The 23781-nt window shown below is 37.9% G+C and overlaps 1 protein-coding gene across 1 annotated transcript in view; it reads left to right on the plus strand.

Moving 5' to 3' along the window:
* LOC140242505 (mannosyl-oligosaccharide 1,2-alpha-mannosidase IA-like) overlaps window positions 1-23781 on the plus strand; it is a 75153-nt gene that overhangs the window by 24479 nt on the left and 26893 nt on the right. The window contains exons 5-7 of the mRNA XM_072322240.1: window positions 3800-3923; window positions 5680-5773; window positions 11355-11470. Of these exons, the coding sequence (XP_072178341.1) occupies window positions 3800-3923; window positions 5680-5773; window positions 11355-11470 (334 nt within the window). The remainder of the gene's footprint in view (window positions 1-3799; window positions 3924-5679; window positions 5774-11354; window positions 11471-23781) is intronic.

Consider the following 23781-nt stretch of genomic DNA (forward strand, 5'->3'; position numbering starts at 1 on the left):
CTGGGGTAGCAGTCATCAGCACCCTTGATATGTTCATTTTTTGTGTTTGGTTTGATAGAAACAAAGCACATCACAAATCTAATATATACATTTGAATTATTGTTATTACATGTACATATCACACTCAATGTGCATGTCCCCCCCCCCCCCCCAAGAAAAAGAAAGATTGCCCTTACTGTGTATGGAAATCCTTTCTCATTCCCTTCAAGAAATTTCTGTAGTATCTCATATTCCCGAAAGAAGCTTGCCTTATCTTTTGAGCCCTTCTTCCCTGAGACAATTTCAAGGACACTGACTTTCAATGAATCACCCCAGTAGGAGGGGTGTATCATTAATTCCTCAGGGCAGCTTTCTGGGGGGAAAATTGGGGGGATATTTTATGAATGAAAACTGACACATCCCCGGCCATGTGGCGTCGCTTTCGTTCACTGACACTGGCAGGCAGTAGAAATGTGAACGTGATTGCCATTATTTAAATGATATAGTTAAAGACAAAATTGTATGAGCAGTCTCTTGGGTTTTTTTTTTCTCCTGTTTTGTCCACATTCTTGCTGTTAACCAAATTTATGAATTGCACAGATTTCAGTTATGAATTTCTGATTTTTTTTTTTTTAATGTTGAATTTTTTTTTTTTGTATTTCATATAATCAAGTATTTAATATGATTATTCATGTTCAATCTGGGCCCCATTTTATGAAAAGTTGATATGATAGCAACTCTTGCTTGAATGGCAATTGTCATGGTAATGACAAGAATCCAGCTTCGTGATTGGCTGTTGCTATGGGAAGTTGCCATTCTAGCAAGAGTTGCTATCCTACATGTAACATCTTTTATGGCATGGAGCCCTGAATTGACTTAAAAAGAACCCAGATTATGTTCTCTGTTGTGTATCATAGCCCCTTAATATGTCCTATTGCTGTTTGAAGCACCATAAAGTCATATATCCGTGATAGGATAAGAACAACAACAACAACAACAAAGCAGCTTTGAGTTCTATTTGAATTTACGTCAAAATGGAACCTATATTATCAAGGCTGGGTGTTAGCGTGTATGCTGTGATACAGACCATCTCAATAACCAGGTATCGTTTGGAAACATGGGTGGACCGATTGAATCATCTTCATTCGCTGCCCACCAGGATACATTCGAAAACCATGAATAGCGCCCCCGCAGTGAATATGTGCATTGAAAGCGTACATGCTCATCGGTAACCTTCTACTCCAGTAGCAGTCCTTCGCCTGTGCGTGTACTTACACAGAGATCAGTGATAAAGGTATTAACGATTCGTTGTAGGGGATTTTGGAATACTGTATAAGCCGTTATTTTCGCATGACAGATATTTTTGCAAATTACGAGGTCATGTTCATTTTTCTGGAGATGTTGTTTGTTTGCGAATTGACACAAAGCTGTCGTAAGTGCACTATTACACCAGCGCATGGGCGACATTTTCGAATGTTGTTTAAATTTGTGGTCCTAATGTGATTCATGAAATTTTTGAAAATTATACCCTCATGAAATTAACAGTTATACAGTATATCCGAGCCAGGCCTACCCTTCCCACTCCGTGGTATATTTCCACTCTACCAGGTCTTGCACAGCTCTCCCAGTTTAATAGTGGCCAATAAGAAGGGAGTTGTAATGCACACCATGTAGATTGCCAGCTTCATTTGCAAACGCTTGTCTCCTACTCACCTAGTCTAGCTACCAGACTTTTTATCCTCTCATTTAAAAAACAACAACAACATCAACTGAAACAAAACACTTTTGTATTTCCCTTCAGCTAAATTTCAAAACATCAAAGCACACGGTCTTGTGATAGTAAATGTGTCATCTCCAAACTGACTCCACAGCAAATATTCCTTCCTCCCACACCCAAAATGAGCACTGTAGAAGTGGATATATTTTCATGTGAGTAATTTTATTTTATCTTAAAGCGATGGTACAGTATTGGTGGAGATGAGAATTGGGCTTTTAACTTTTTGCGAGATACCAAGAAAACACTTTAATATGATATAGCACAGCGACAAAGCATACCATTTTAAGAGGAATTCAAAGTTTATTTGATGAAAGTCGAGTTTGGAATGACTGAAACATCCAAAAACAAAGTAAAACAAAACGATCGTAATAAAGTGTGGGTCCCACACCTTGTTAGAATTGCTCTTTTTTTATATCTCGGCCATTTCAAATCCAATTTTCATTGAATAAACGTTGAATTCCTCATAGAATTACATGCTCTTTCATATTTCATAAGAGGTTTCTCATTATCTCACCAAAAAATTTTAGAAACCTGAAATTAGGTTTCAACCAAAACTATACGATCCCTTTAACAGGCCATTCATTCATTTATTGATATGTGTACTTGCCTTAATACTGGGAATTACAGTTGCCCCTGGCTAGCTGGCAAGTTGGTTTGTAACAGCCCAAAGTGGCAGAGCAGGGCATGTTGCTTGTTTCAGAAATGGATTTGCATCAGACATGGGAGTTTACAGAAGAGCATCTAATAATAACTACAGAGCAGCCATCAATGAAATTAACTGTCCATCCCCACAGAGTGGGAAAATGGACTTGACTTGCAATGATAATGGTACACCTATTTCACACTCATTTTTAGAGTCTTTGGATTATAATTTGTAAACCATGGTTTTGATTTCACCTTTGTGAGTGCAGGCCAATGTGGCCAGAACCTAGACTACAGATTAAGGGAGGGGGGGGGGGGGGGGGCGGGGAGAGGCAAAGCGAAGCCTAGAAATCAGCACTCCAGAACACGTGTTTGTAAACAGAGCTCATTGTGCATTCAAACGCAGTAATATTATTGTTCATGAGGGAGCGCATATTGATTCCACCAGGAGATATTTTCCAGGGTAGGTCTCCACGCCTTTGCGCCGCAGTCATTTGCGGAGATTCGGTGCCTGACGAAGGCACGCGACACGTTTTAAATGCGATACAGTGCACAAGACTGTCGCAGACATCCATCCTCCTCCTGTTGGTGTCATTATCATCATCATAATATTATTTGCAAATACCTGAGCCTGTTAGGGTAGTGTTCCAGGCATTGGCTTTCACGTCGAGGCTTCCTGTGTTGAGGAGGAGAGAAAAAACAACAACAGTACTGTAAACTGAATCTGTAGTGTACAGTGTGGAGTCATATCGGGTTTGCTTTTTTCTGTTTGTATGATATGGGCATATCAAATTCTGACATTATAATCTTTATCTTATGTAAATAAGTGAATGGGAATTTTAGCTGACTAGTCCATATCTGAAAAGAAGTTTTGTTTCAAAATGACCAGTATTATTGTGATGTATAGTGGCAATGTTTGTTGTTTCATCATTTCATCAATTCTTTTATTCTTTCTAACATCACTTGCCTTTGAACTTTATAACAACATCACAACATTATATAACAATACTGTAAAGTCTGGTTGCATAAAACGGCTACAATATAATCAGATAAAAATCATGTCTTTCTACAAATTCGTGTGGCTACCACTCACCTTGATCTTTTTCTTATATACTCGTCATGGCCATTATTCTTCTCTTTTATGTAATTGTCATCGCATGTTATTACATACTGCTGTTTTATTTTTAATTTGATTTTATTTTTGTTGTTATGATCAGTTGTAGTGGTTGTACTTTTGAATAGTAAAGTAACAGTACATTAGTACTAGTACTACAATGTAGAAGTAGTACTAGTATTAGCATAGAACTTAGTTTGGTAACAGTAGTTGTACTACGGTTTGCAGTAGAACTGTCATCACTACCATTAATGCCATCATCATCAAATCTTGTAATTTTCTTCCAGGGGGAGTGCGAGAAATTGGGGATGGGCCTCCGGTGGCTCTTCCATCCTCTCTGAGTTTGGTTCCCTCCACCTGGAATTTGCCTACCTCTCAGAGATCACTGGGGATCCCAAGTATCAGCAAAAGGCAAGTACTATACTGCCCTGATAAGGGAAGACAATAACTAGAAGCAAAGCGTATGACACTTTACTGTTTAAGATTCAGTATACAGTTAACTTGGATGCAACCACTTAAAACAAAGAAGAAAAAAAAGAAACACACACAAAACACACACAAAAAAAAAAACCAAAAATGTTTTCAAGGTAAAGGTGCAGACACTGTAGCTGAGAAACTTGCAGATTAGGTTGATTTGCCTAGAAAAAAAAGAATCTTCATTTTCCTTATCTCAGCCACCTCTCACGGGGAATCTCACAATTTTACAATGTTTTGAAATGTTGAATCTTTTAACTCTTACTGTATGAAGAATGTCATTGTAATCTTATGAATCTACCCACTGTGTGTGTGTGACTTAGTTTTTAAGCCTAAAATCCTACTAAACTAGAGTAACTTTGTGACTAGGGTAACCATAACTTATGCTATAATGTATTTTGCCACTGGTAGCAAAAGGTCACTTCGTTTACATATCTAAAGTTTTGTTGACAGCATTATAGCAAGGACTTTTCTGACAAGCAGATAGCTTCCCCAAAGCTTGTCTCGTGTAGCGACAACTGTATTCATGAATTATTCATGTGCATTTGATAAAGAATAGCCAGTGGTATTAAATTGAAAAGCTTGTTGATGACTCCTTTGAGGGAAAAACATCCATAAATTTGAACCCATTTGCAAACCAGCCTGCTTGTACCACTTATTTTCGAGGCATCTTCGGCCACAAACAGAAACAAAAAGTCTCTACAATAATGTAGTGCACTTGCAACAAATGGATATCCTGGCCAAAGCTCTAGTCTGGTCAATTTCAGCTCGGCTTGATTTATTTGTTTACTTTATAAGAATACAAAGTCCATTTCTGATATAGTTCCTCCCTCTGTTCTCAGACAAGCAATTTTGGTATTCCTACGCATTCAGAAAATGAACGTCAGTAGTGATTTGAGCTGGGGTATCTAAGTGTAATCAAAACTAGTTTACCAGTCGATCAGTTCACATCACCTTAAAGTTCTTTGAAAACTACAAAATGTCATGGAAAATAAACTCATACAAGGATCATCGTAGTCAATCATGTGGTAGAATTGTGTCACAGTTCAAAGGATGATGTTTAAAGGGTGTGTACAGTTCTGGTCGAGGTGAGGATTTAACTTTTAACATTTTGCGAGATATTCAGAAACCACTCTATGAGATGTCAAAGAGCATGCAATTCTAAGGGGTATCAAAAGGTTATTTGATGAAAATCGGTTTTGAAATGGCTGAGATATCCAAAAACAAGGTGAAACAAAGAGATCCTAATAAAGTTGTGGCCTGTCGCCTTCTATTATTATAATTTTTTTTTGATATCTCAGCGATTTGAAAACCAATTTTCATCAAATAAATGTTGAATCCTTCTTAAAATTACATGCTCTTTCATATTTCAGAAGAGGTTTCTCATTTTCTTTCTTAAGAATGTTCAAAACATGAATCCCCACCTCCACCAGTACTGTACAGTCCCTTTAATGCTGTATTACCAGATAAACTGACACTCACCTAGTTGTCTGTATCTTTTTTGTGTCTGAGTTGTTTTGTTTAATCAAAATATCCTTATTTTGGTTATAAGTCTTTTTGAAAATCCATGATCTCTTCTACAAATCCATGAAGTCTTACAATAATACCTTCTGTGTATGAGATTCTCTTCTCTGTGATGCTTGAAGAATTTGAAAATGTTTTCAATTTTTACATTCTTCTTTTTCATTTTCAGGTGGATAAGATTCGTGAAGTTTTGAAGGATGTCAAGAGACCGGATGGCCTTTATCCCAATTACCTGAATCCAAAGACGGGCAAATGGGGACAAAGTACGTACTTTACTCATTAATTCTGTCCCTTTGAATAGTTACTGTAGAAGCTGAATATTTCTTGGGGGTTATAATGCTTGTGCAAATTTTGCAAGTCAAAAAAATTCACAAATTTAACAGCCCACCAAAATATCACCCTGCAGTTACATGAGTGCTGTTCAAGCAGCATGAGCAAGAAGCAGCTGCGCACGGATGCCTAGCCTGCTACTGTGAACGTCGATATTTTTGCGCGATTAATTTTTCGCGCTGAGCGGCTCCGAAACATATGCTTGAATGTGCGCTATGTAATAGTGCACCCATTCAAGATGTGCAGAGAAAATTGTGAAGAAATTTGCACGGGTTTTAGAATGCGCACTAGCCAGAATTAGCACGAAATACGCAAAAATGAATGTACTTCGAAAATTTCTGCGTTTATATATATATATATAGGAACACTTGCACACCTACTCTTATGCAGGGCGTACATTTTATGCAAGCAGTGTGATATTTGCGTTCCCGATTGCGAATTCAACCAGCTTTCAAATTTGTTTTTTACAACTCTCCATTGCGAAACATGCCCACAAAATATTTTGCATCTACTGTACAATACTGGTCATGCCATACTTAAAAAAAACAAAACAAGTACTATGTACGGCATAATTATAACAGGGAGTCACATAATTTTTCATGAATAGGGACTTTCCGATGATTTTGCAAGTGGTCAGCTTTGCAACTGTGGAGCACAGTAATTTGTGGGGAAATGTATGACAATTGCATTAATGTGGGAATCAAAATTTAATAGTGTTTTCACATGTTATTGAATTCACCAATAGTATGCGACTTGTGAATTTGGTGAAAACAAAAGCCCCACGAAATGTGTGATGTACACAGTTTTCCTTGATGTGGTAATTACTGTGAGCTATCATCCCCCAAAATGGGAGAGAGCGTGATGCCCAGTGGCAGACACCTATAGGGCATCGTTTATGTGTAGTCAACGGCCTGAAGTGACCGATGTCAACTTGAGTGCTTTGTTATTACGGCCAAGTAGCCTCTGGAGAAACCAATTACTTTATAATGCAGGTTCAGTTCTGAGTGGAGAAGCACGAATTCTACTCTCATTCATTCCACTATAAACCCCTCACTTGTTTTTGTCTTGAACGGTTAATTATCAGCTTGAGAAACTAGATCTTACAGATATATATATTTATGCTCTGTGAGTAATCTCACACTCCTGTATCATTTAATTCAATCATGTTTAAAGGTCAAGTAAAAAGTGGAGAACCAGCATTGCATTTTCTCGTTTATCTTCTGATTCACATGGTCTATTTTAATACAGTTTGAACAATACACTCTTACCCAGTACTTGAGAGAGAGAGAGAGAACTACAGCAAAACAAAAGCAAAATTAGCCATGAAAAAAAGAAACCCAACACAACAGCTCTGTTCCTATATCACCTCTGTCTGTACAAATAATAATTTATTGAAGAAATAGGATGTGGCAGCATACACTTGTAGAAGCGAGCCTTTTGCAATATGTTTTCCCTATTCAAAATGGACATTGCAGTCATTTATTGTTCGCGAGCGACTTGATATTCATTGAAAAGTAGATATTGTACCTGCCTGCTTGTATTTGTGTACAGTGTGGAAATTTAGCCCATCAATCAAAGGTAACAAGGTCTATATATCCATCATTCCCCTTTTGATATATTTTAACTCTTTGCGGATGTTCAGCGATACAGCTGTATAGTTAATGAAAGCAGATTATTATGAAGAGACTTCATTTATGTTCTCAAGAAGATATCATCTGCGTAGTCTACGTAATGAGAGCACTAGCCATTACCTGGCCGTGGGCACTCGTAGGGCTAATTCCCACAGTGTGAAGCCTCATCGTTCACTGAATATCAATTCTCGTACATACATTCATGAATGAGCACTCTAAAGCAGCCGCATTTCAGAGTAGTGCCGTGGGGCAAGCATTAAATGATCTGTCGTTTGCAACAGAGCAGATAATAAGTTTTGGTACACTGCCATTGACAAACAGTACAGAGACTATTGGGCCAAAGTACATTAATTGAGTTAGTGTATTTATATATCATATTCCTTAGTAATTGATATCTCGGTGAAATTTTTTTAATCCTTTTCTCTCAGACTCCCTGAGACCTAATGACAATACAACATCATGAAACTGGTTGTGACTTTATTATTAACAAAGAACAAAACAAAATCAACTGGCAATAATGTACACCACCTCCCCCCATATCTTCAAGGTTTGTATAGCTAACATTTAATATACACTCATATCTCTGCATATTTTTGTTTGGCATATAATTTGAAATAAACAGCCAAGCTTCTGCCTAAAAATTACTTCGGATATGACAGGAAAAGAAACTTGTATGGAAACATACAGGAGATAATGACACTACTGACAATACACGTAAATGAGAGCACATTGGATTACAGTGCCTTGGGATAAGTCTATGTATTAATGTCATATGATGTAGCGATTTATTAGCTGGGTTTGACATATTCAATCTGGGTAGTTTTATATGGTGCAGCGTATTACCTGAAGTTCGTAAGGTTTGTTCGAATTCAATCATGCAGTAACATTAGTGGGTCCTCCTAGAAATACCAATAACTGACCTAGACAGCATGTGACTCTTCAAAAATTAAATTGGCACTGTAAAGTGTATGTCAGATTATCATAAATTGGATCGGGGAAATGTAATGTACAGTTTTCATAGCGAAAGGATTGGCAGATAGGTCAACAGACCAACAAGAAGGCTGCCGCCAGAAAGGTAAACATTACCAGAATTTCGCAGGCATCAATCAAATTTCTACCAGGAATAAATGAAACATGGCTTGGGTATGTTGACGTAGATTTCAGTGGATCGGGCTGTGCCGTGTTTATATGCTAACGCCAGCGACTTGTCATGTTGCACCCTGGGTTGGATTACTTGGTATTTACTACTTGTGGGAGATACCAGTTCACAAAAATAGGAATGTTTAAAGCTTTGTATTTTCAATTTTAATGAATATATTCGCCTTTTAAGCATCTAGCCCTTATCATGCAATTTGTGCAGCATAATTTCCATTATTACTTCTCTTCAGTACTATTAACATACCCTTTAACTCACAATATGTGCAACAGCTGTAATTAATATGAAATCATGCTGTATACTTTTCTGCAAACATTGAAAGGCATAGCAAACACATATTTTTTTTTTCCCTACCACATGTCCACTAGGTGAAGAGAAAGTAATGAGGTATAGAACTGCTTCTCATATTACCCCATTCTTAGTGCTTTTGATTCAGTTGATAATGAAAACCCACAGCAAAACACACACACACACACACACACACACACACACACACATTAGGATTTTTGTGTCCCTCAGCAGTGGATTAAATTTTGGGGGCGCAATCATACAGGGCTGCAGTTTGTACAACATAATTTATGGTGTGTGAGAACATGTTTACTGAGATTATATATAACTTACACACCAGGCTTCTACATATTAACACAACTGGATCATCTTACACTTTATACATTTGGCCATATATTGGGGGTGTGGTATGTACATACAACGGTGTAGTTCCTTAAAGAATCATCATTTGTATAAATTGGGCTATGCTGTGTTACAAAGATCATTTGTTATTTACCCCCCCCCCCCCCCCCCCCCCGATGTAGATACAGAGAGCCCATATGTCTATATTGATCATTTGTTTCCACTGTTCGTTAATTTCTTGCGTTGGGGTGTGGGTATACCAGCATTCGCGGACGCTGTGTAAACTTACAATCTTTACAGTATACAGTATAGGAATTTGTGTCACAACATTATATACTCAGTCATATATATTAGATGTCAGTGTATACTGCAATTAAGTATGTTTAAACTTCAGTCAATCACAACCAAACTGTTCAAACCCTGTATGTGAGATACAATGTACATAGATGCATTCATTTAAAGCACTAATGTGTTAATACCTGCAAACATGCCCATGTATACACAGCAATTAATTATGGTGAGAGTAAAGTTCAGTATGCCGAATTTACGTCAGGCGTATGGAATTGCCCTGATGTAGACAAAAAAAAAAAAGGTCCAAACAACGGCAGTAGGTCCCCCACAGATATCCCCGGTGTGGCATGCATTTTACCACTCACCATCTGCCCGTGTCCAGGGCTTATTTGCATGCAGTACAGCGCAGATTAGATTCCACGCTTGATCGAGTCTATTGTTGAGGTGGAGAGTACTTATCATATGCATGGGTGGTTGAAAAATTGATTATCATATGCTGAAAAATAAATATAGAGTATCGGTGAGGTCCAGTGCGTGCAACCCTGTGCATTTGATTAATAATGATGTAATAGTACTGTAAACGTGGTACAGTAAACATATTTCACGGTGCAGAAGTTTTCATGCTTTCTGCTGCCGATGAAACCAGCAGAAAATTAGAAACACGCTGGTATTTTGCCCATTTACCCACAGAAATATAAAATGAAAAAAATAACTTGTCTACTTAATTATTACTTACCTGAATGAGCACAAAGTGGATAACATGGATATTTTCTTCTTTTTTATATATTCTCAAATGATTGAAGATAGCGTATATGGTTGTCTGTTTAAATCTCTGTTCTTGATAATGATTTTTATAGCAAAACTGAGTCCTTTCTGACTACACTCTACAATGCTGAATAGATCATGCCAGTGCAATGTACTCATTAGCTTCAGCATTGAGAGTGAGTGCTGCTGTATATCTGTGAAGTATACTTGTACCATACAGTATATTAAAGCTCATGTAAGGATTCATGGTAAACTTCTGAGTTTTGTTGGCTCAGTCATCACACCCCTTTGTTGTACTACACCCTCAACTGGATACAGATACTGGCTGTATGTACTGTATGTTCATGTCTTCATTAGATAGCAAGTATTGGTTCACCCTTTTCTACTCTACCAGTGGTAGTTGCATTTTAGTTTAAAAGTGGGTAGGTATTTTAGTTTGTTTTATAAACTGATTAAGATGTGGTTTAGAATGTCTCTACCAAGATATTTTAAAAGGACTAAAGGGATTATTGGATTAAAAAAGGATGAGGAGGTTTTTTTCTTTTTCTTTTTCTTTCAGGAAAGTCAAACTTGACCTTTCTGGCATTTTATCTTTAAGGTCACCAAAAAGCTCTTGATGCTTCTTGCACTTGCATCTCATATATCTGGTATTCTGAAAGATTGAATATCGATGTACAATATGCAAAACATTGTATATGTTTGATTTTAGTAAAAAAATAATTGATGTTCGGTGTTTGATTCAAATATTATTTCTTAAGTGTGGCATGGCTGTGATTTGTAAAAATTACTACATGACCAAAGCAACTCAGCATCATCATTTCTGTAGACTGTATGGACTTGTTCTCACTTTTGTTTGTTTTGTCTTAAAACGATTGCTACAATGATGGATTGGTATGGTAACCCACTTTAATAGTGCATGTGCACCCGTCATGCACAGAGCCCATGGGAATGGGAAAAGAAAAGTTTACAGCTTGCGATGGTGCAGGGAGGTGAGGGTTTGGTGTTGATGTGTCATCAGTGGTCTCATTCCTCTTCCTGCAGTGCATGTCTCCCTGGGAGCCCTGGGGGATAGCTTCTACGAGTATCTCCTCAAGTCGTACATCATGACTGGGGGCAAGGACGAGGAGGGGAAACATATGTACTTTGCTGCCATCGAGGTAAGAACGCAAACAACAACAAAATGCTCCTGCCAATAATTTACGCATCATATATTTTGCAAGAGTGATATTTTGGGGGGATTGGGACTCGGAAAGCAGTCGAATCAGCAATCAAGAGTCATATTGATGGCGTGAAAGATACATAAATACCCTTTTCAAGAAGCAAAGCTTGTGCTTTTTGGAGATGATATATGTGCATACGATGAACATTACCCTTGTGTTATGGAAAAAAATATTTTGGAGCATTACCCTTGTGTTACGGAAAAAAAATATTTTGGAGCATTGCTAACTTTGCGAATTATATCATTTAGATTATGAAATTTGTAAAAATAAAACCAACGTGGGATGTGTACTGCACACAGTACTCTCTGTTCATGTAATCACTCCACCATGGTAAATTTGCATGTGAAGAATACCCAAACACATTAAATGTAGGTGCATTATGTAGAATTTGTGTGTCAGTTCGTCTGTTTGTTTTTCCAGACCTCTTGCTTTCTCCATCACGGTGTCTTATTTCCGAATAATCTGCAATATTCCCTCAGATTGCATGATTCGTACGCTGCAAGGCATAGTACCTCTTGTGTTGAAAGAGGCATTATAACAATGGGCGCAGTAGCAGACATACCATATAATTTCGAAGATGAAGTGCCAATTACAAGCAGGAAGTTTTGGTTTGACCTTTCTGTTGTGTGGGTGTGCTGATTTCATTTAGCGAGAGGGAAGCCAGCCAATTCAATTGTGATCCGTCTCACCACAGTCTTGTGCTAGAAGGCTTCAACAAACACTACCTGTTTGTCCATTATCAATCATATGTACGAGTAGGAGGAAAAGAAATAGGACTAAAAGAGTTTACTGGGTAAGTGCCGTGCCGACACGAGTTCAGGTAGAAGGAGTCTCCAGCGCGATGAGTCGGGGGAGACCTATCAGTTATTCATGAGGGGGCCGCATGCAAAAATCATGCCTCCCGCGAGGTAAACTGTGAATAACTAATTGATTGTGACTGGCCCCGTCCTCCTGCCTCGCAGGACCCATTTGGAAAAACCAACTCCGAAGCAATCAGCCTTTTCTTCCGCTCTCCAAACAAGATTGCAATTTTATCCACTGCGTGTCTTTTTTTTTTACTTGTTTGTTTGTTTTTTTGTTTCTCTACTTATTGCGCTGATACAGAGTAAGCAGCAAATAGCTGCTTAGTTATTGAAGTTTTGAGCCTCGTTCTGGGCCAGTTCAAGCTCTAAGGTGAAAAGGATTCATCACGTTTGGAGTCGATCTTGAATAAATTTTACGGCACACATCAAACTGCACCAAATCTCTCTCTAATGACAGATTATATCAGCATGGTGATCCATTTGACTCACACAATAAATTCCGTCTACAATTACCATGTTTGATACCTTTCTAAAGCTGTTATCCCTACACAATCGCAATTTAATTTGAAAAATTTACAAATCTTATAATGTTCTTTTTTTTTGTGTAAATGAGGTTGTATGCCATGATAGAGTTGCATTTACCTTGACATATGCTGACCTCCTACATACAGTGTGCTCCTACAAGCATGACAGTTGTGTTTTTGCAGTCAGTTGTTAGTGATTTAAATAGTAAAGCACAACAAAAACCTGGAGTACCTTCATAAAATTAAGAATTAAAGTGCAGGACAATGCAATATTACTGATTCTCTGTCTCATTGATTAATTAATTGATTTTCTGCATTAAGATAGGAATTCTTCCATCAAGATGTTTTCATTGCAACTGATTGACAAATTGCCCTACATCAACGTAAATAAGCACTGAACTGATCAGTGTTTTTTTTTAGTAGTAGCCATGATAAAAAATTCAATTTTTTATCATGGCTACTACTAAAAAAAAACACTGACCAATTCAGTGCTTATTTACGTTGATGTAGGGCAATTTGTCAATCAGTTGCAGATAGGAATTGCAACAGATTCATAACAAACACACACGTCCTACACTTTAACAAAAGATGCAAGTGCTATACCCAAGTACAGTATTGTCCCCTTAGCAAGTGTTTCGCTTTCTTTTGGACTCTCTCTGATATAATGTGTGAGTGACTATGATAAGCTTCGGCAGATTAATTTTTCATTTTCTTCCTGGGGGTGGGGATGCTGTTTCAAAAGTTATGAAAAAGGGTGAAATCAGTTCTTGGTTGTCTGATGAACTGTCAGATCAGGCATTAGTGCCTTTCTATCACAGCCTTGTCTGCATAAAATATTTAAGGACTATCACTGGTCACTTTTGTTTTAAATGTTTTTATGATCAGTGCTCTCTATTTTACTGTCCATTGAGCACTACTTCCGGATGTCGGCAGAAAGCCAGTGTACAATTATCTGCAGTGTTCAGGAGAAGCAGGTTCTGACAGTAGTACAAGATATTTGCTATAAATGTCTTTGCAGCAGTCACGGTATTTGAAATGAGTTTAAGTCCCACCGGTCCTGGGAAGGGGACATGCCAACAGCGATCATGAAATCAAGAAGCATGCAGCGGTTTGTCCAGTTTCAATATGCCCGGAGTGGAGGACCTCTCCCTTCCCTGCTCTTGTCCGTTGTTTGTCGTGGTCATACGCTGGTGTGTACCAGGCAGACCCCTCCTGAGTGGTCGTGTTTGTTGTTCAATTACACTGCTAAAACCCAGGGGAAATACGGATTAGGTTGGGTAAATAGAAGTAGTTGGTAGTCACCTCGATGGAAATGGGTCGCAATGTCTGGAGGAATCTGCGTTTATGAGAATTCTCATTATTTGCCCCAATTTTTTCCCCACTTTCTCCTCCAGCAGAGAAATAGCTGTGAATTCTTGGGCCTAGAGAACTGAGGTCCTTGTCAGTTTTCTGTTTCAGAATATTTATAGAGTGTATTACATTGGCAGAGGAGAGTAACTCTATTATACACAGATTTAGTTTTGTTTGAGTAGAGGAATTGAGATTAAATTGTGCCTGCAGAGGTGCATGGAAATTAGAAATTTCATTTTCAATAACATTTTTTAGCAGTTATTGAAACTCAATGGGCAATAATGCCTTCATCTTTTTGTATTAAAGTCTGAAGCATAAAACCTGTTTTGTCTGGAAATTGCATAAAAATCTCCTCTGATGTCCATTTAAAGTGGAAATCACATTCTTGGTGGTGTAGATACAGTGTAAAGTAACAAAATAGTGTTTCGCCACCAGTGGAAGTGCATCATTTCAAACAATCTCATGCACTTAGAGCATTTTCTCCCCGCTCCCTCTCTCCCTTGTCTATCGTGCTACGCTCACGTTTCTATCAATATTTGATTGGTCGTGACTCAATGAACCTGACTTGGCGGAAGTCCTTGGGTCGCAAGGCGATCGTGAACTCTCGATGTCTGTTTCTTCTGAGTTCTGCTAGTTGTGTGGTTACTCGGGTGACAAGAAGCTATGGAAACGGGCCGAACCATGCAGATCGTGATGCTGTCACGCATTGTGTCATCTGCAAGATTTTGTGAAAATATTTGGTGTTCCGTATCCTGGTTGTATGCAAGAGCCAAATATATTGGTGATAATCCCCACTGCTGTTAGAAACATGTAATAACTACATGTATGCTATGACTCGTATGAGCAATATGGAAAAACCAGCATACATTATAGCTAGTATATTTTATATATTAATGTACATTGTGTATATTATATAGTAAAGAATATGACAAAGTTCTCTTACTTTTTTTTCATACCTATTCATGCAAAATGGGGAATTTTATACCCTTTATAGCCAGTAGAATGTACTGTTCTATTATTAGTCAGTTGGCTTGTACAGAAAGACTTGACACAGACACGTGGACACATCATTGTTCACAAACAGAGTATTTGTCATCGCCAACTCTCATCTTATAAATGTCTCTTTATTATCGCTTCTAAAGCCAGGATCATTGTGTATGCTTGTGTGTATAGTGTGTGCGCTTTGTCTGTGTGTGTATGTGTGTGTGTGTATGTGTGTGTGTGTGTGTGTGTGCGTTTATGTATATAAGCGAGAGAGAGAGGGAGAGAGAAAGTAGTGGTAGGTATCTTTCGTGGTAATATAAACTTTGATCCAGGGTGGTGGTAGGTATCTTTCACAGTAATATGTAAACTTTGATCCAGGCTGTGAAGTGTTCCTGATGAGACATCTCTCGAGAAAGAGGAAGCAGTTTTCAGTTGGTGTAAATGGATCCTTGTGTCTCATCTGAAGTGATCATTACAGTCATAGTGATAATGATGAATGGAGAAAGGTTTGTATTAGAACACTTGGATATCTCTCTTCAGTGAGATATCATATACCAAACTTCCTGATCTCTATTTTTTTCACTGTAGGAACAGTACCCACTGTGTGAAAGAACTTGACTACTGCTATTATAGAAATTGTCACATAACATTTATTTTTGCATATTTTGCTCTACTTTTAGCTAGCAAGAATTCTGAAACTCATGAGAACATTGTTATCATTTTCTCTACACATTTTGAACAGGTTAACTATTGCAAAGCACAAATTAAAAAACCTGCAAATATGCTTTTGAGCCACTCAAATTAATAACGGAAAAATACTGACGTTTACAGTAACTTGTCTTTCATTTATGGATACATACAGTAAAACCCAAATTTTTTTCTTAAAACGTTCAAGAATTTCATGAGGAGCCAAGATTTGTGAAAGTACAATGAATGCAAAAGTATTTGTCTACACATTCCATTGAATGCTAGTGGCAATTCATGAAGGTTTCATGCCACGAAAACGGCCATCAGCTCAAATTTGCAAAATTTTCATGCCACAAATATTTCTGGTTTTGTAGTATAACTCTTTGAAGAATTAACAGTCACATCTCATACACACTAACAGATGGACAAACACTTTATGTATGTGTGGAAAGTAAAGTATTTTAATATTGCAGTGTGAAGGTTATCAGAAGGAATTGAATGCATGAACATAAAGAAAGACCCAAGTCCATTGGAGCGAATTTTGAGAGAAAGAACAAGAAGAAGAAGAAGAAGCAAATACCATTCTAATGATTTTAATGTTTCTGTTATTAGAATGTTAGGTACTAGGTATACATTGTGTACAAATTAAAAGAATATAACAGTAATTAGAATAATTATCTATATTTGAATTACTTTGCCAGGAGTTTCCAAACATGATAGCCAAATTTGAACTTTGGCTGCTCTTATATTCTGGTCTTCCATCGCATTCAAATATTTTGAAGTAGTGTAGCTGCAAAGGCAGTTCATAACCTTTCTGTATAGTCATTCACTTTTTTTTCTCTTCCCTCTCTTGTTTTATTTTTTTTTTTTCAGCATCATATGACATTCACATATGGTTTCATGTGTGACTTGCATACATGTAGAAATGCAGTCCTGTTTCATGCCGAAAAGTGACGAAATTCCTCAAAATTCCTCAATTTTACTTGTAGGGATGTACAATGTACATGTTGATGACTGCATATATTGTAAAGTTCTTTGAAATTTTTTATTTGCATTCCCTCATCTTTGAATAAATATTGTAGCATTTGGTATTTGTATATTGTCTAGATTGATTATACTGTGTGGATTCTGATGTGAGTGCCATTAAAGACAATGAAACAAACATATTGTCCAATGCCAGATATGAGTCATCAATTTGATTGAGAATCAAGTGGATTTTCGATCGAGATTATGTCCACTTTCCGTTCATACTTATGTGCGCTCCCCCGCCCACAAACAGTGCTTCGCTACTGAAGGCTGTAAATAAATGGCACTCGACTTTAAGCTTGTTTAACATGCATTTCGTCAGTGAATCCCAATCTTTATTGATTTCACCAATAAATCTTTAAAGGACAGGGCGCTGGGCTACTTCCATTGCCTTGAAGCTCCTATGTATTTTTGAAGTAAAGAAAATGTTGGAAACTTTTAAAGTATGGTACACATGGAAGAATACTCAAAAAGTATTGTATATTCTTTAAATAGAAAAAAAAAGTACATTTGACAATCAGTAATCACAGTATTGATGATTGCAGTTGAAATGGCAGTAGTACAATATCAAATGCAGTGTAGTTGTACATTATAGCAGCAACAGAACTGTTCGCTATTAAAAAATCGCTCTGAAATGATCTTTTTTTTATCTTTCAACAAATATTATGTTAGGTTTAAAATGGTTTCATATGTCATTTCAAGAGAAATTTCTGCCAGAAATATTTGGGGTGGTATTCTGAAATCCTTCCTAGGGAGAAATTTCTTCCTAAGTCAGGATTTTTTCCTAATTGGTATTCTGAAAATCTTCCTAAGTTTCTTCCTAAGTAGACTTAGGAAGAAACTTAGGAAGGGGGCGGGAATATGCAAATTTCTGACTTAGGAAGAAGTTGGTATTCTAGAATGCACTTAGGAAAGAATTTTAGGAAAATATTTAGGAAAGCTCCACCCCTGTCCTAAGTACGTTGTTAAGAATAGCAAGCTGCAAGCATCGTGATAGGCGCGCTTGTCAGTCATTGCGCGCACATGTACTTTGATGCGCGAAATGAGCGTGAGAAAGGGGACATGCCGCGCACTCGTGTATTTGACCCTACGTCACAGTAATATGCGATTGTCATTGGCAGACATTGGTTAGTTCCTTATGATACGGCATTTCGTATTGGCTTAGGAAAGGACGTGGGTGGGGATAAGGATGGCTTAATTTGCATTAAGAAGTGCCTAGGAAGACATTTCAGAATACCAATTTTGTCTTTCCTAGGCACTTCCTAAGTTTCTGACTTAGGAAGAAACTTAGGAAGAAACTTAGGAAGATTTTCAGAATACCACCCTTGAATATTCTTCAAAACAAATTGAAAGTTTTTGTCGTTTCTACCCATTACTAGCAGACACAAATATTTACACATGGGACTAATTCAGTTGTTGTCTGCTTTAATGACTAATTCAACATTAATATGATTTTTGTAATTTGGTCTTAGAGATAAACTGTTCCAAAAGCCTGACATTATATGAAGATATACTATCATGTGTGTCTGTAATATAATCAGGAGGGAAAAAGCATTGCACACTGTACTCTTACTGTTTTTCTTATTCTGTACCAAAAAACTATACACAGGCTTTAAATTGGAAAATTTGTGTGGCGACCACAGCAATGTGAATTAATTTCAGCATGTTTGCAAAGGTTTTCCTCCAACCTCAAAGTAGCTGCTTTGTCGCAGAGGCCTCTTATCCAAGGAATCATCAACCTGCGAAAGACCCAACCCTCCCCCCCCCCCCCTTTAATGCATACTGCATCAGGGCCAGTCCGCAACGATACTTGTCACTTACACGCAAAGGTGGCTGATGTCATGTTCAGTTTCGGGGGAAGCCGTGAAATACGTTGTTCTCCGCCCACTGGAAAGTATCGAAATGGCGTGCAAACTTGAGAATGCACGAAGGCATTGTCGCAAGGGGGTAGTGATGACCCATATTCTGCCCTGTGGCGTCTTGACTGCAGTCGATGGACGGCAGAGCTCTTAAAGGCACGCTTTACTCTATGTTTGAGTGGATATTAAAGAGACACTGTCTTCCCTGTACAAGTTTCCTATATGATAGTATAATTTCATAAAAGAAAAGAAAAAAATCTGAAAGAAACATAAAAGTTTCATCAATATTAGACCAAAATAAGATTGTAACATGATATTCAATTTCTGCAAGTTTTCCCTTGTGCAATGAGATCAGAAATCAGAAATAATTTACTTAGAGTGCTAAAAGAATTACTAGGATTTGTGATGATTATTTAGCACCTGCAATTCCCCTGTTCAATAGGACAAAGCAATCCCTGCTAGATAATTGCAACTGCAGTATAGAGTAATTTAATGGAAAGGGTACAATTTCTTCTTTATGAACTTGTTTTATATAAAGAAAACAAACTGGAGGGAAATGACCAAGATTGGATAAGAAATAAGGAAGATATGATATTTTCAAATTTCAATTTTTTTTTGGAAAACATTTCTTGACCAGTCCTTATGAATATTCAAATCAGCAAGCTGACAATGTCTTGCATTCACAATTTCTTATTCATTTCATATGCAGAAATGACAAAAAATAATAAGATTTGTCTTCAAACCATCAAAACTAAAAAAAAAAGAACAAAACTCTGATATAATATCTTGGTATGAGAACATGTTTTTATGTGTGTTAGCTAAAAATAACAAATTTTCTGAGGTAAATTGTGAGTGTATGACATCATCAGCTCGTTCACTTGAATATTCATAACAACTGGTCAAGAAATGTTTTCCAGAAAAATGTGAAATTTCAAAATGTCATGTCTTCCTTATTATCCCAGTTTTGTCATTTTTTTTTCTTAAATCTGTTTGTGGGGATTATTTTTCTCTTTCTTTTGAAGTTTATTTATTTTTTGGGTGGATTTCTTCTTTAATGGAGGTCTAGCAGCCTGTGCCTTTTCAGTGGGCATCAGGTGAGAAATAATTTGATGTTTGATGCAATTTCAGGGTTTATCAGACTTTTAGAGTCTTTTATTGAATTTCCTTTTCACAGTTTGGAGTCTGCATGGGGTGCAGAGGGGAGTTTCACACAGGGTAGAGTGAAAGATTCCAAAGCAAAGAACTTCAACAGCTATGCCCTGGTGCACCTGTAAGATTGCTTGCTTTGATGAGGGTATTAGTCTACGAAAGGGTTTCTTTTTTTCTTTTTTTTTTCAATTTGGATACTTTCCGATTCCTACCATGCATGCACAGTGCAGCAAGTTCTTACAGTGCTGATGACAAAACCCCGTACCATCCACAAATTTCCTCATGACCATTGCTGTAAGTTACAAACTACAAACATCTCATAGTATAAAAGTGTAGCTGCCAGTAGTAGTGGGAAAGTTAATCAAAAAGTTTGGGTGATCAGGAATGTGACATCTCTGTACTCATGAGTAGAAAAGCATTTCCAGTTAACCCATTCCATACTGAATTCTGAAATGCTCATAGGTATTGTAGGCAGGCTACCAGCTTCCCATATTATGGAATGGGTTAAACCTGTATTGTGGTGCTAGAAGTCAATAGGAAAATATATAAATTTTTTCATTTATTTATTTCATTTTTCTTTTTTACTGTTATGCATGTACAATATATCATGTTCTAGTATGAACATAATGTATGTACTCCATACAAGGAAATACTTTACCAGTCCGACATGTTCAAATGTGAGTCAGTACCTCTCACTGTACCTGAATTTGGGCAAATTGTTAGAATCATCTCCCATCTGCGTGTTCTACAAGATTAAATGATAGGAATATTGTTGCATAACAGTTCAGGGCTCAGGCTATACTTAAGCCTTAGCATCTCATTATCAGAATGATAGTGAGGCTTTAACCCATAAGCCTAATTCTCAAGCTTGTCACGGCTGGATTGGCTTGGGCAGTGAGTGTGAAATACCTACTGTATTCTCTCTCAGTGACAGAGCTTGTGACCAGGATTGGATGTCAATGCGTAGTATTAAACCCCTTGAGGATGAGTCCCGAGTGTACTCGGGCAGGAGTCTATGGGAAATGCATGTTGTAACAAAATCAGTCCCTCAATGGGTTAAAAAAAAAAAGGCCAGCAATCTCAAGCCATAAAACCAGTATCAAAAATAAGTTAGATTCACACATAACGTTTGTGATCTTCAAAATCTCATGCAAAATTTGTAGTTTTAAACAAGGATGCACATCCACACAAAATCTTGTCTTTAAGATGAAGCTTTCAAGGAGAGCCACAATTGATTATCAAACCACAGAACTAGATAAAATTTATATGCGCAGCACTAGCAATTTTTAATAACACAATAATGTGCAACGATATAGTAGTATGCAACATGAACTGGAGGTTGATCTGGAAGCTATTACGGGGGAAAAGATTTCATGGAGAGGTCATACTAACTTTCGCGTTTGCTGATTATCGTGTCCACATGATGCTCAACTACATTAGAACCCCCTACGGCTCATGGATAGAGCATAACCCAGAAGAAAGCTTGTGATGCCTAACAATCATCAACCAATCTTTACAATTGCTAGCTTTTGAATGCTTCTACATGGGGCTGTATCTACCGGGAGCCAATCATTGGTGTTTAACAATTTGAGTAAATCTTACAGATTAAGAGCGTCGTGTGAGCGTAACTTTCTTCGTCCTGCTTCCGCATGACTTCAGCTTGTGCACAACTTGTGGGAATCCACACCTGCTGAGGAGTTGCCAAATATGGTTGGACAGGTGTATGGTGGAGGCAAGATAACCAGAGTATAAACAAAACAAACTGGTTATTGTCTGTATTAAAGATCGACAGTCATGGATGTTACATGTGAAGATGTATTGTTTGCTTGTTTCCACTTTAGTTTGAAGTTGAAGTTGAAGTAGGACACAAGACTTTATGTTTGTTGTGCTTGGGGGAACAGCAGTAATTGACTGTTAATTTCAGACTACCAAAATCTGATGCAAAATTTGCTCGGCTGAAATCCAAGCATCGTTCTTGTTTGTGTATAATTGCTCATGGCTCATAATCCCCATTACGAATTGTGTACAGCTTCATGATATACAGCACACACACAGCCAGTGAATCATGCACATCAGAAGTTGACTGTTTTTTTATGAGTGTACAGTGTACTTTGGTGCACATGCACATGTATGTATTTGCTGATGGGCATTCTATTCTAGCAGCCTACATTAATTGTCTTTAATATCCGATGTTCATACATCTTATGGTTGAAATAAAGAAAATGAAAAAGCAGAACTTTACAAATTTCCTTAACTTTTTATGTCTTATTCTGATGTAACTTCTTCCACTCTGTTTGCCTGATGCTATTTTATTTAAAGTTGTCCAGAATTTGATGTATCGTTGTGCTTTAACTCTGTAGACAATGGACACTCCTGGCGCCCTTTAGATTCTCAAAACTTAGTACGTCCTTTGCTGCTATTTAGTGTCCATGTACAGATGAAACTTTTGTTGAATTGGGAGGGATTGCTCAAAGGAAAATATCATCGAGTCTCGGCCCGTCTCCAGCGGCGTGGATGCAGGCCTAATAGCGTGATTGATGAATGGGAACAGACCTCAAAAGGCATGTCACTGTTGTTTGGTACTCCCCATCTCACAGCTGATCTCTCTCATTTGGGTTTCCCCCCTCAAGGACTCCAGACATGTGTTTTGCGGAGTGTTACTTCAAATCCGCACAGACACATATGCTGTAAGTCCAATTAGTACGAGAGAAGAAAGAGAAAAACAAAACAAAGGAGAAAAAAAGGGAAAAAAACAAAAGAGAAAATAGAGTGAAATGAACAACAACAGAGTAGAACAACAACATATCAATGGAAGAATACAAGAATACGAGGTAGTCCTCTCACCAATATTTATACTCTTCTCTCTACAGTAGTTCTAGTTTGCAGGAGTGTTCTTTGAGTTGTATCCGTGGGACTTCTAGTGATAGTAGAAGTAGTAGAAGTATAAGCAGTGTTTTGTCAGCAGTAGTAGTAAAAGTAGTGCAGATACATGTAGATACAACAGAGGCCTTAGAAGTAATGGTAGTAATAATACTTATGTGGACATTTTCTGAGGTATAATCCCCAGTCCAAATGTGTTTTAGGTATTTTCAGGCTGTACATACATTGTAAACAAAATAATATTTTAATTGTAGGTTGAAACACCAATTTGAATTGTGTTTGAGCTGTAAATTCCTTCCACTGAAGGAGAAATGCCATTTATAAATATATGTATAAAGCATGCCGTTTTTTACCTTTACTTCCTGGGTTAAATGATGCGAAGCAACTGCACAGTTACATCTTCCAAATTGAGATTAGACTATGACCCCGTTTACAGTGCGGGGCCGGGCTCGGCCGCGGCTCGGCCGTGGCCGAGTCCGGCCTCAATTGCGCGGCCGAGCCTCGCAATTTTGTCCGTTTACACTGCTGGGCTCGGCCGCGCTTTTGATTCAAACCTTTCAATATTTTGTCGTAGTGGCGCTCTGCTTGTAAAACAAACGCAATTTGGTATTGTCTAGTTTTCAGACCCTTTGCCAAATGAATTCCGTGGCGACGAAGTCGCCGTTCGGGCAAAGGCCTTTGCCGAAGGAAAAAATCCTTTGCAGGACAAAACCACCTTAAACTACACTAGTTTTCGATGTTGAGGGGGTTAATATCCTGAATAGCGAAAGATACAGGCAGAGGGTTTGGAAGCCAGACTAAAATTGGCCGCGCAATTGGCCGCGCATTTGGCCCAGTTTGCGTTTACACCAAGAAGAGGCAGGGCTCGGCCGCGGCCGAGCCGCGGCCGAGACCACCTCCAGAGCGAGGCCAAATGCGAGGCCAATTTTGGCCTAGCATTTGGCCTTTTGCGCGTTTACACTGAAGCGGGGCTGGGCTCGGCCGCG

The sequence above is a fragment of the Diadema setosum genome, chromosome 19, assembly GCF_964275005.1.
Source record: "Diadema setosum chromosome 19, eeDiaSeto1, whole genome shotgun sequence".
Lineage (NCBI taxonomy): Eukaryota > Metazoa > Echinodermata > Echinoidea > Diadematoida > Diadematidae > Diadema > Diadema setosum.